This window comes from Ips typographus, linkage group LG4 (genome assembly GCF_016097725.1).
Source record: "Ips typographus isolate SLU linkage group LG4, UJ_Ityp_2.0, whole genome shotgun sequence".
NCBI classification, from domain to species: domain Eukaryota; kingdom Metazoa; phylum Arthropoda; class Insecta; order Coleoptera; family Curculionidae; genus Ips; species Ips typographus.
Genome location: NC_138425.1, coordinates 4,074,524 through 4,088,225, shown reverse-complemented (window position 1 = coordinate 4,088,225; position 13,702 = coordinate 4,074,524). Strand labels below are relative to the sequence as shown.

At 33.2% G+C, this 13,702-nt stretch overlaps 1 protein-coding gene across 1 annotated transcript; it reads left to right on the top strand.

Moving 5' to 3' along the window:
- The first annotated feature begins 216 nt into the window (after window positions 1–216).
- Window positions 217–7,526, top strand: mdy (diacylglycerol O-acyltransferase). Its single transcript, XM_081979216.1, has 9 exons — window positions 217–584; window positions 4,182–4,310; window positions 4,373–4,461; window positions 4,529–4,581; window positions 4,641–4,746; window positions 4,802–5,132; window positions 5,188–5,341; window positions 5,398–5,670; window positions 6,672–7,526. The coding sequence occupies exons 1-9, from the start codon at window positions 478–480 to the stop codon at window positions 6,894–6,896; spliced, it is 1,467 nt and encodes a 488-aa protein (XP_081835342.1). The 5' UTR covers window positions 217–477; the 3' UTR covers window positions 6,897–7,526.
- The last annotated feature ends 6,176 nt before the right edge of the window (window positions 7,527–13,702 follow it).

The window sequence follows — 13,702 nt, the reverse complement described above, 5'->3', positions numbered from 1 at the left end:
TTACACAGGGTGCAATAGAGTGTTGCCTACATATAATAAAATTTAATTTGGTTCCTGGGCTTTTCGAAATTGTCAAGTTCGTCTTGATTTGCTATCTTCCTTTCTCTTATTGAACTTTTGTATCTTTTATCTCGCTTGTTTGACGTAGTTAGATGAGATCGGCATGTTTCCTAACCCTAAATTTCATTAATGTCAAAAATGTTTTTTTATCATAATTTTTTTGTTTATCTTTTGTTGACCTCGAACTCCGAACATTAAAAACTGTCCAACATTCAAAGGTTGATATCTATGGTTGATATCAAGATGAAACTAGAAAAAAATTTGTGAATAGCCTGCACTTTATCGGTGTCCTCCGTTTTCTGTCGTTTATGTCGTCATGAACTTTGCCAATTAATTTTTGTTCCAATCCCTTGTTTAAAGTGTTTCTTCCACTTTTTAGAACAATACAAAGTAGTTTTGTTGGATTTTTAGGATAAAATGACTGAAGGGGTTCAAGTGGTTCGTAAACGAGCCCTCAGTGCCACAAAGGCTGAAGAAATCCAGGCTGTTGAGCAAAAAATTCGAAAAAATCAACCAGATAAACCGTAAGTGATTCCTAGTACCTCATACATTTCTTAATAAGACGCATGGTCCCTGTTAATTTATCTTTTTATAAAAAGATACGCATTTGAGGTCCAGATGAAAAGTCAGTTCCACTAAATTTTATTCTTTAGGTAACTACTGTTTAGGTTCAAACTTTCTGATTCCTAAATTTTCTGAACATGCTTACCTATTTAGTTTAGATTGATTGATTTCAAAAGATTTTATCTTGTATTAGGCAAATGACTTCAGCCAGGATTATTCTGGGTTAGAAATACGAAATACCTGAAATTAATGCACATTCAAAGACACTTAGGGCTGATTGAACCAACATATAAGAGCACCCTATGCTAATAAGTTTTAATTTGAGCCTAGAGTGCCCTTAAATATTTACAATCCACCATTAGGTACTCACTGTCCCAGCTATTGTCACTTACACAATTTTTAATTTTTTTTTAATAACTGAATGTGCAATTATAACCTTAATAACATGTCAGTAGATTTTACCAACTTATTTTAAAAAATGAAGCCCTTTAGACCATTACAAGGCATATTTCAATTACCTTAAAATATGTTTTATATTGAAATATTTTAATGGGAAAGTAGTAGAATTTTTTAGAACATTGAAAAATAAAAAGATGGTAAAATACTTCAATTCAAAGAGTCTTGTTGAGATGTCAAGAATAGATTAACTTTCTTGACAAGACACAAATTAGGTATACAAAATTTGGTTAAATTAAGACAAAATATTGCCATTTAAACAGTTATGGCGAATTCGACTGGGAAGCACTATCCGAGTGCACGGCCTACCCCAGTTCAATTCGTATTTTCTCAGTGCCATGTAAAAGTTGCTCTAACTCCGATTAGGTGCAGTTAGCACGCTGCACTAAGAAAGTGCGAGCCACACCAGTGCAGTTATTAAAACGAGGTTGATTCGACTGGGATTGACAATTAACAGAAAATTTATCTAATTTATCAAATTGTCCCAAGCAAGCTAACCACTCTTCACCATGACCTCCACCAGGATGACCAGCTGACGAAGAAAGAAGAATTCAAGACAAGAAGAGCGCAGAAGAGCCCCGTTGTCAGCCGGGGCACTCTCACCCAGGACAGGGGACACCGTTGCAACACTGGTAATTCCCGAAAGGGAAATATTTCAAGGGAAATACCAGTGACTGTTAACGGAGTCCTTCTTCCGGACCTTTCCTTTTGGTCTACAGCGATGGGAGGGTAAAAAGCAGTAGTCTTGCTTGACCCGCTTATCTGAGACCATTCTCTCCTGTCATGTATAATAACCACTCTTCATCTCAGGAATCACTCTTGCTGCTAGATGACGTGTTTATTAAAAATTCTTCAAGTAAAGCCGTTGACACCATTTCTATTTATTTGTTTTGTTTGTTTCTCTAGACAGAACTGAACTAGAACTATACTAGCAGCACAGTTCTAAAATTTTGCACTAAGTGCTAAAACACCGCACCAAATGCAACCCAGCCGAATTCTCACAGACCGCACTAAATCAGTGCATTTCCGAGACGAACATAAATATTTTCAAAACCAGTGCAGAACTTTGTCAGTCGAACAACCAGCACCGAGCGAGTGTGCTTTCAGTGCAGAATAGTGCGCACTAGTGCTGCCAGTCGAATTCGCTATTAGTAATGTGCTATTTTAATTGCAAAGAAGTCTGAAAAAAAAATTTGACTGTCTTTAGTTAAAGAAATATTACAACACAAAACTGAATAGGAGAGTATTCATTTATATTTATTCTGCTTTTTCTAGTTATTTTGAAATATGATCTCTACTTTGTTAGCAAAATTTGTGTTAAAAACACAAAAATTTACTTTAGCATTTACCTAGTGGAAATTACATGACATTTCAGCTTTATATAGGTACTTATTACTAGTAAATTGCATGTTCCCACTTTAGTGTTTTTAACATGAAAAGTCTGGAAGTGTGGTGTAGATAATCATTTATGCTGTACAAGAACCTGTTTCAACTGTTTTTTACTTTGGTTATATATAATGATTGCACACTTTACAGTCAAGTACATATTCTTAATAATAAGAATATTTTAACCAAGTTAAAACATTTTACACAAAACAGTAAATAGGACAAGGCAAGGGACAAGGAGTAGATCAATATTATGGTAAAACTATTTAGCTTTCAAACACATTAAAGTTTAGAAATTTAATATGGTTGTTAAAGGCTGATAGATAATTATCAAGTTTATCATTATATCCATTATATCTCATACGTTTGAGTTGTTTTATTTAGCAGGTAGGCCGGTTAATTATCCTGTATGTAAATGAAATATAAACAATACTTGGTACAATTATTATAATTTGTTGTTTGTGGACGTAAATTGAAATGAGCTGTTAAACTACATTTATGTCTTAATTGTATTACTTTATACATAACCAATAAAGTATATAGTATTTAGCATCATATTATTTAAAATATAACAGCTTGAAATAATAAGTGACTTGTAAAGTATTAGCACAGTCAAGTGTACAAACTTACCTAAATTATTAAACTTCCATTATTTTTTAAAAGCACAACTTTTATTGACTTGCTGTCCACAACATATTTTAATGTTAATTTTCTGTTCATTTTCTTTTTCTGTATTTTTCTTTGTTCTGTTCCTGATGAACCCTCTGCCCTTTAACTGTGTAACATTTGTTTCATGCCCATTTTTTTATTCCAAGTTTTGATTTATTGCATAACTATTCCAGCAATTTTACTAAAACAAACATAGACGTCTCACTAGACTTCTTATTTAGAAGGAGGTTTAAACACCTTACATTACTATATTTTAATTAAACTAACAATAATAACTTTAATTTCCACATTAGCATCACAATATCTAAAAAAAATCCTCCTATAATTGTAGTAATCGACCGATACCGATACTGATATCGGCTATATTGGCCGATATACATATAAAAAAATATCGGTCTGGAGGCTGATATAGTTTTAATAATTATTGTATAGTAAAAAAAGTAATATTTGTAATAAAAAAATCTGTGGTTAAAGGTTAAAATTAGATATTTATATCAATAAAACAAAAGTGAAAGTCACATTTAAAATAACAAAAACAAAAATGTATAACAATATGACGTACAATTATTGTTATCACATCATTCAGATCATTCCAGATTAAGTAACTTACAGGGGGACTAAGCAATTCACTTTGAGTCTCAGTATCCAGCAAGCCTAAAAATGTGAAATAACGTAATTCATATTGCATACTTTCACATTTTAATTGATTGAGACTTTGGTAGAAGATTTTTTCATCATGCACGAATTTTTTGTTGTTGATGGAGCTGGAACCTTCTCCTGCAAACCCTTCATAGATTTACAAAAAATACTGTGTGCTGATGGTAGAAAACACAGAAAAAGACCTTTTCTGGGGTGGAAAAAGACAGCCGATAGACCGAAATCGATCGGTATCGATTGTAGAATTATCTAAGTCAGTCTATCACTAATAAATTGCACAAAAAAATCTTTAAAACTGTTTGTGCTTTTATGTGTATTTTATGCTTTTATTAGTTTTATTACTGAATCAACAGGACACACTGTATACTAATATTTTTATGTGATTTTAGATGCCATCGACCCAGAGATTCTTTGTTCAGTTGGAATTCTGGATTCGATAATTTCACTGGTTTTATCAATTGGGCTTTTTTACTTTTGTCTATTGGAGGTTTAAGGCTTTTCTTAGAAAATTTCATCAAGTGAGTTAAACAATTTAAAATTGACAAGAATGTGCTAACTACTCTCATTTTTTAACATTTAGATACGGTATAAGAGTGGATCCAATACAATGGGTGTACGTTCTAATAAACCAGGAAAGTTCAGACTGCCCTACTTTAATGCTCATGTTGTGTAAGGATTTATTATTTTTTTGAGTAAGTTTCAGCTACAGTTAAATTAATCTGTATTTTCTTTCCAGATCACATTGTGCCAGTTTTCTTGTGCCTTATAATTGAAAAAGGTCTTTCGGTTGTAAGTTGTCTAATAAATTACTCACCTAATAGAGGGTAATAGAATAATAATTGTTTTAGGAAATTGTACCCAGCAACATTGGTATGCTTGCTCACATAATAAATCTTTTATCTGTGATATTAGTACCTATGGTGTTAATACATGTTAAAGAAGGTTTTGGTTTAAGTAAGTTACTGTAAAATTTATGCAAAAGTTGTCTAATTGTAACTAAACATTTTAGTTGGAGCCTCATTAGTTTGCATGCTTTATAGTGTTTTGTTCTTAAAAATGTGGTCATATATTCAAGTAAACTTATGGTGCCGCACTGCACGTCAACAAACCAACTCTAATACCCTTCGAAGGCAGTCAGTTTCGTTGAGTAACATGCAAAACGCCGAAAAAACCTTAAATAACAATAAAGATAGTTCTGAAAAAAGCTCAACAGAAACCCTTAGTGGCGGATTAGTGCAGTATCCAGAAAATTTGAATTTGATAGATTTTTATTACTTTTTATTGGCGCCCACATTGTGCTATGAATTGAATTTTCCCCGTACAGAAAGAATTAGAAAACGGTAAATGTTTTTGCTTTTAAATTTGTATGTTTTCTGATTGAAATCTAAAATTTAGATTTTTATTGAGGAGGGCGTTTGAGGTTTTAGCAGGCACTCAAATCATTTTGGCAGTGATCCAGCAGTGGATGATACCCTCGGTCAAAAATTCTTTAATACCTTTCAGCAACATGGATTACACAGTGGCTACCGAAAGATTATTGAAGTTATCTGTAAGTAAACCACCAAGTTTCCCTAACATTAATCATTATTAATTATTTTTTAATAGATTCCTAACCATTTGGCTTGGTTGGTAATGTTCTACATTTGCTTCCACTCTTGGTTGAACTTAATCGGTGAAGTGTTACAATTTGCCGATCGTAATTTCTACGCAGACTGGTGGAACTCTAATAACATTGATGTGTTTTGGAGGACCTGGAATTTGCCTGTTCATAGATGGGCTGTCAGACATTTGTACTGGCCTATTATTGATCAGGGTTATAGCCGAAGTACTGCCAGCATGATGGTGTTCTTTTTAAGCGCATTTTTTCACGAATATATGGTAAGTTTTTAGATTACTAAAAATAGTAAGTAAATAATTAAGTTGTAGTTTTTGTAAGGTAAGGTAAGTAGTAGTTTTTTATTTGATTTTAAATTCTTATTTCGTTATTTGTATTTTATTTCTCTTCTGCCCCAGCTTCAAGCCATTTATAAAATTTTTTTATCTAAATGCAATATTTAGTGATTTCACAGAAGGTAACCAAGCAAAAATAATTAACAAAACATGGGTCTAATTAAATTTTAGTTATTAAAAAGAAAACTACTTAAAGTTTGCAAACAAATTTGAAACGAATGAATGAAATGAAAATACATCTTCCAACCATATTTGTGTGTAGCTACATAATGAAATACTAAAATAGTATTATTATCGTAATTCAAAATGTTTTATTATAAAATATCATTATTTAAAAGTTACTTGATCACTGTTTTTTTTTTCTAGATAAGAAATCAATTTTCGATACAAATTTTGGTATTTTATAGCTTGATGGTAGGGCCAAGTTGTTACAGCTGTCACTTGACTGAAGAGAATGTCGTAAACTGTCAATAAATATCATATCTGTTAAACTTTGATCCATGGAGCTGTAAATACAACTTAAGCTGTTTTTACCTAAAATGATACACCATTATGAGACTTTATACCAACATGGCACTTTATAGTCAATTTTGGCAGCTATGAGAGCTGTCATGTAACAAAGCCAACGTCCCAAACTGTCAACTAATATCATATCTGTCAAACTTTGTTCCATGGAACTCTAAATACAACTTAAACTGTTTTTACCTAAAATGATACACCATTATGAGACTTTATACCAACAGGGCACTTTCTAGTCAATTTTGGCAGCTATGAGAGCTGTCATGTAACATAGCCAACGTCTCAAACTGTCAACTAATATCATATCTGTCAAACCTTGTTCCATGGAACTGTAAATACGACTTAAACTAAAACATTATACTATTCCGTACACGTATAATTCATTACCTATTAGAATTTGTTACTTTTAGGTCAGCGTCCCATTAGGAACGTACAAAATTTGGGCGTTTATGGGGATGATGGGTCAGTTGCCGCTGTCCTATCTTTCACGTTTCGTGGAAAAACGGTATGGTGAGCGATTTGGTAACATTGTCGTTTGGGCTTCAATAATCATTGGTCAACCGTTGTGCATTATGATGTATTACCATGACTACATGGTAATACACCATGTCTCTGCTATTGCCGAATCTACGTAAATTAAATAATTTTAGTCACAATATTTAGTTGGATACATTGTGTTGGTAAAAAAAATTCACTAAAGTAATAAGCATTGGTTCAAAGACTGGGCGTATTAAAAAAAGACCATATACATACCATAATTATACTATTTTTAAGAAATAGCTTTTTAAATGATTTTTAGATAATGTTTACTTGAGTGCCTTATTATTTAAGTGATATACATATACTTTAGAGGTCTTTATTGGGCATTAGTTAATATTTACTGTTGTTATTTTAATATGTTTATTATTATATGTTATTTGTTTTGAAAGGTTATACTTTTAAAAGAAAAAAATCGCTTCCATCAGGTGGTATGAACTAAAGTTAACAATCATTTAAATACAATTATTTTTGAGATCACTATAATCACATTTTTTATGTATCTACTACTATACCAGTTTTATATCAGTTTGCATTTATCAATTTAAGTTAGTTATTGCAATTTATTTTATATTTCTGTAATTGCATACCAAAGACATATTATGCATTAGTTTTTGCCAATAATTTTAGGGTTGAAATTAAAATGCATACTAATTTAAATTCTTCCAGAATGTTATTCAGTAAATTGATGAACCCGTAAAGACTGAAATAAAGCAGTTTTATTAGTATGGGGTGAAGGTTTTTTTTTACACCAATATTGAGCTGAATATTCTATTGCTGACGTGAACAAATATGATCATGAGAGATTTCTGAAAATTATTTTTTCTAAATCCGGTTCCAGGAGGATTTCTACCATAGCAATACAAAATAGCACCTTATTGTCATTGCAAACTTTAGATTATTCTGAGAGTGGTCCAAAGCTAGCTTTGAAAGAAATATTTCGAGTATTCATCTTTTCGGTATTTTAAGGTCCATTTAATATAGGACCTAGATAAAAAACTTATTTTGTCTTTGCTTTAGACAGTAAAACAAACAGTAGTAACAGTGCATTTTTGTGAATTTGTTTAGATTTTACTAACTGTAAAAGTTCTATTATTTGTAATTTTTAACGTTGGCTTACGCATTAAATCGTCAATATGTAGGATAAACCGCAAAGAAAAGTTACTTCCATATTCCATACCACTTTACTTATCTGCAAAACTTGTCGATGATCACCAGAGTAAAATTGTGCATTTTTGACAGAAAATGGGAACTTGTTACTCACAATTCATCAGAACCGATCACCTAATTATACACGTTTAGAAGACGTCTTAGCGTCATATTAATACTCATTCGTTGAGGGTTCTTTGAAACTTGAAAGAGAGCCTCAAGGGGTAAAACTAATAATTAAATTCTTCAGGTAGCTTTGCACGTACCTTCACTGTACCTTCAACTGGAAATAGCAAAATAGAGTTTGATCATCTTTACTCTTGCTCTTACTCTTGCATGAAGAGTCTCCAACAGTTAATTAACAAAGTAAGTGGAGCAGGGACAGAACAATAATCTCTCTATATCACGAAAAGCTTAGATCCTGTGGCAAGAAGTGTGGCAAGTGGCAAGAAAGACGTTTAAAAGAATAATATTCTGTAACAATGATTGAAATGATTTCAATCTCAAGCTCAATAATGAAGTGCTATTTGATCGGTTGTTTTCTGTGGGATGGAAAGCCAGTCCTTAAAGGCAGCCCTGCTGAATAGATTGGAAGCATTAGAGATGTGGATTCATCGAAGGATGCTGCAGGTTTCTTGAACCGAACGACAGTTGCTAACAACAAAAAAATGTTACAAATTTACCTATCTGAGCCACGTATTGCGTGGAGATAAAAACCGGCTTCTACAACTTAATCTCAAAAGGAACATTAGAAGAAAAAAAGAGGTGTTAGAGGCAGATGTCGTGGCTCAGAAACATTAGGCAATGGGCAGGGGTTCGTAAAGCTTGTGAGCTTTTCAGAGTGGCAGAAGATAGAGAAGCACTCTCCACCGTAATCGCCAACGTCCGGAGGACCGAGCAAAGGCACATATGAAGAAGAAGAAAATTTTCGAAATTTTCTAAGTGAACATATATGGCCAGCGCGACACCAGGATTTAAACCTTCTCGAGTTTTTTACTGAAGATTCCTCAGAACATTAACCTTCTTCTTCTTCTTAAGGTGCCTTATTCATTTACTGAATGTTGGCGACAATTCTGGCATACTCGTTCCGGTCATGTATTTCTTTCTCCCGATGCCTCTTCTTTCTTCGATGTTTCCCTCCATAGACAGTTTCAGAAATTGGTACTTGTAATTCCTGAATATATGGCACAGGTAAGTTGCTGCTTTCTTTCGCTTCACTATTTGCAGCAGTTTTATTTCTCTTCCCATTAGATTTAGTACGTCAGCTTTGGTTGTATGATCTGTCCATGGAATTTTAAGAACATTTAATGAAAAACGAAAGTACAACAGTTCAAAAGAGTTGGTGAACTTATAAGAGAAGGACAGAGGCATTTGAAAATTTATTTTTCAAATGCCTTCAAGTTTCTTATCAGTTTTTCACGATTTAGGTAAGTATATAATTATTATTGTCAATGCCTTTTTTATGATAATAATTACCTTGTCGATATAATAATTTATTGCATCATTGCTCTGGGACACCCTGTGTGCCTGTAATGACTTAAATTAGTCGTAGTCGTACTTTAGCGCATTTTAAGCTTTTATTATTGTCGTTTATCATATGATACAGGAAGTAGTTTGCACTCTCAATTAAGTTTGCATATTGGAAAAAATTCCCATCATTGATGAGAACATTGAGAAGCCCTCTAAAACTAAAAAACAACATGTTTAAAAATGGTTTTGTAAATGGTTGTGAATAACAACAAAACATTTATTGTTTAAAACTACTGCTGTTGACTTTTAAATTAATATATTCTGTATAATTACCACACCCTGTATATACTTAACGGTATTGCTTTTGTTAGATAAAAGTAAATTAAGCACACGAGTATTCCAAACGGAAATACATTGACTTCAATTAATTATTTTCGCTTTTGAACGGACATTTGCCCTTTTTAAACCTATTCAAAATAATGCATTTTAAGCAGATTAATCAATTACCTACTTTACCGTGCTCTTTCAATAAATGCCCGCAATTAATTTATTATTTCATATACTATGAGTTCAGTTTTTATCAAAAGATCTAGACACAGGGGACCACCCATACACAAATATACCATACACTATTCTCCGGAGCGCAGATTAGATTATGTAAACCGCATTGACATTTTTAAAAAGCTTAAGAGCTGGTACGGTTTATGGTTTATAAACAAAACGCCTTGATCGCTCTCACTTGTCTACTTATTTTCACTTAAGTTCAACCGCGGGGTAGAATTCAATCAAGCGCCTGTAATTCTGTAAATTAATGAAATACCTAATGCCTGACAGGATAAAAATCTTGATTGAAAAGGTTGCATTCGTTCGGTTCTGTGCTGAACAATAGATCATATTGCTAGGATATGCGCGGGTTAGAGGTGAAATACTTTTTGTTTGATCTGAAAACTGCTCAGGAATTTAATTGCTATTGAGACTTTTACGCTCTTCGTAAATTAATAATTGCGCGTTGTGTCTAATATGGACTGAGAAGATACTTTCAATCTGGGTCAAAATGCTTAAACACTGACAGCTTCCATTTGTTTATTTCTTTTCAACTCAACATTAAGACAAGTTTTAAATAATAATAACACTACTATTTCGTAAATTAACAGAATTCTTTTTAACCAATAATATTCGTCGGTTTGATATCTACACAATGAAATAAGGTAAAAGGAGGTTTCAAATTAACTTTAATAACTCTCAGTAATTTTAAGGTTGCATTGCAAGGATGTAACTATTAAATCTGACACTGCAAATGTGTCCAACTAAATAAATAAACGTAAATATTCAACATTTTTAGTTTTAGTGTCAACAATAATATATTCAATTTATTGCTGTCGTTACCAACAGTTTTATTACATTTTTATTATAAAGTATATTTTTTATTTTAGATCATGGTTGAAGGTTGAGGCTGGTATAGAAGAGAGCAAGCAGCTTTTGACTTTATCCTGTGATATCTCACGTAAAGGCCATCAGTTAATTTTTAAGCAGTTTATTGCATAGAGTTAATTTTTAGAAGTTTTGGTACTTTTTCGCAAACATATTAGTGCAAAAAGTTAGTCAGTTTTTCAGTTTGTGTTCTTTTTAGTTGGTTCCAAATGGACGTCACATGACTTACCTACACCATCACTGTATTCACAGATTATGACCACTAGAGAGAGAAATCAATCGAATATGAGAAACCTTATGGCGTATATGTGCTTCACAGATCTGAGCAAAGCGTTTGATCGAGTGAGGCTCAATGACATCACAACCATATTGAGAGGGGGCAGCATTCCGAAAGAAATAGTTAGAACTATTGAAAACTTGACACCAATACAACGACCAGAATACTTGTGAACAACAACCTGACCCAACAAGTGCCCATATCAACAGGAATAAGACAGGGAGACTCTCTAAGCCCGGTACTCTTGACTAACCTCCGTTAAGAGACTGTACAAGAAGAAAAAGCAGAACCACCAATATTTCAACATGAAAATTGCACGAGACGTTAAAAAATGGATCACACCTGACTCCTTAGTTTAAGTATAAACTTTTTGATTAACTGATTTTTTATGGCATAGTTACATTTTAGTTGACGACTGTCAAGCTTAATTGAATAGCCGGCATTATACACACAAATATGTAAAAAATATCTGTTGAGATGTGTTGTAGTAAATAATGTTTTCCGCTGCAGTAGAAAAACATCATAGCGGAAATTATCGTCCCATTGTTATTCAAAGACCACCCGTTAAAATCTATAATAGCGCTAGGTTTGCAAATTATTGGTGTGTAAGAAGATTGCCTAACTTGACCCTCTAAGACAACAATGCGCACTAATGGGTACCGGTGGTTCCAGGAAGCGGCTTTTCAATACACTATGAATGAATTTATAATGATATTTGTGTTGTAGTAAGCCGGCAAGAGAGCGCATTTATATGTAAAGCAAATGCATTTGAGACGAGGGCGTAGCCACTCATCTACATTTGTTATTTAATCATGCCTAATATAGATAGAGACAACAAAAGCTGAGATATAAATTTTACGTCGCGGATTAGTCACATCCGTCAAGTCAATAGTTAGCCATAAATATTACTAAGGATATCTCTGTATAGTGTATAGTAAGAGTGGACAAGTAAAACAAATTTCTTTCGGCATATCAGGATGAACATTCAACATCTCATCGTAAGTATGCCATACGGGTTGCCAAAAAAGAAACACTATTAAACCACGTGCTGACATTATCTTCGATAAGGATCAAAAACAGGGTTTCGAAAATAAATCGTAAAACCGGATAACTGCACGTCTCTGATAAGATCGGGGTTACTGGCGGGGTCGCCATTCATTAAGATTTCGAATTTTATTAATATAATGGTCGAAATTTAATTACACGGTTATTTTTTAAATTTAATACCTACGCAGGAGGATCTTCCAGTCGGTATTTATTGATTTATGATTATCCCGACCTCTTTATTATGTAGTTTACTAGTGAAGCAGTGCAAAGTGTAAATATGATATTGAACTCTTGGTACAAGCGGTTGTCAAGATGGGGTGTGCTTTGAAGATTTGTTTACCATTAGAAGATTTTTTTTTGTATAATAAATAAATTGATTTACTACCAATTTAAAGCTTTTGACAGGAAAGTCAAAATTCTTCTAAATATGCGTCATTGCATAAAACGTAGGACAGACAAGAATCAGCAGAAATCAAGTATTACGTATTACAGTTGCAGTCTGGATATCTGTTTCAAAAATACAAAAAAGATGATGTATTACAGAAACGCCAACTTTCAAACTACTTACAAGATTAAATAAACAAATTGGTTTAACTGTATATCTGTCTCAAGTAAAAAAAGTAAATACGTGGCTCTATTTTACTAAACTTGTTGCGATCAAGATGTCGGATACTCAAACGAAAATTCCGCCTTGAGGGTGGTGCAGATGAGAGCAGATCGGATACACCCAATGTACCTTGATATCCAAAATATTTTCAAAAAGTATCAAGAAAGATGATGAGGTAATGCTATCGACAGAATTTAGCATCTCTAGTTACGGAAGCTTTTTTGAGAACTGAACTAAAGTAACGGAATATCATCTTATGGCAAATTGGTTAGAAAACTATAAAACAAAAACCAAAATAATGATCATCGATCACTCGAATGAGACATCCAATATCAAGAACGTAGCGGGTTATGATGTGATGGAACAAGTTTGTATATCTAAGATCGTTGATAACCAAAGATAGAGGATGTTCAGAGGACGTAAAGAGAAGATTGACAATGGCAATTTCAGCAACAACTAAACTTATATCACAATATGGAGAGATCAAACCATTACAAAAACAGTGAAAGTAACGCTGGTCAATTCCCTGATCTTCTCAATTGCTGTCTATTCTGCTGAAACATAGACACTAAAGAAAACAGATCGAAAAAATGGATGTCTTCGAATTATGGGTGTACAGACGAATTCTAAGAGTGTCATGGGTGGAACACAGAACAAACGCCTCCGTCCTACAAGAACTAAAAATCAAAAAGCGTCTTCTAAACCAAATCAATAGAGCATGTATCATCTACTTCGGCCACATAGCTAGAAAAACAGGGGAGATAGAAGACACATGTGGACTTACCATAAGTGAACTGGTTTATACATAACCAACTGGCTATTGACTCGTTTCAAAACCGGCAAAGATCGACCACGGTGTTGTTCTAGTCTGCATAAATGATACTTTTGAGCCATTCTACGTCTGTTGGGACTACATTGAACAC

What these genes read in the sequence shown, in the direction of transcription:
- mdy (XM_081979216.1), top strand. Translation starts at nt 478, where the DNA reads ATGACTGAAGGGGTTCAAGTGGTTCGTAAACGAGCCCTCAGTGCCACA. An exon ending in TTGAAAAAGGTCTTTCGGTT is followed by an intron (nt 4,582 to 4,640) that starts GTAAGTTGTCTA and finishes TAATTGTTTTAG; the next exon opens with GAAATTGTACCCAGCAACAT. An exon ending in ACAGAAAGAATTAGAAAACG is followed by an intron (nt 5,133 to 5,187) that starts GTAAATGTTTTT and finishes TCTAAAATTTAG; the next exon opens with ATTTTTATTGAGGAGGGCGT.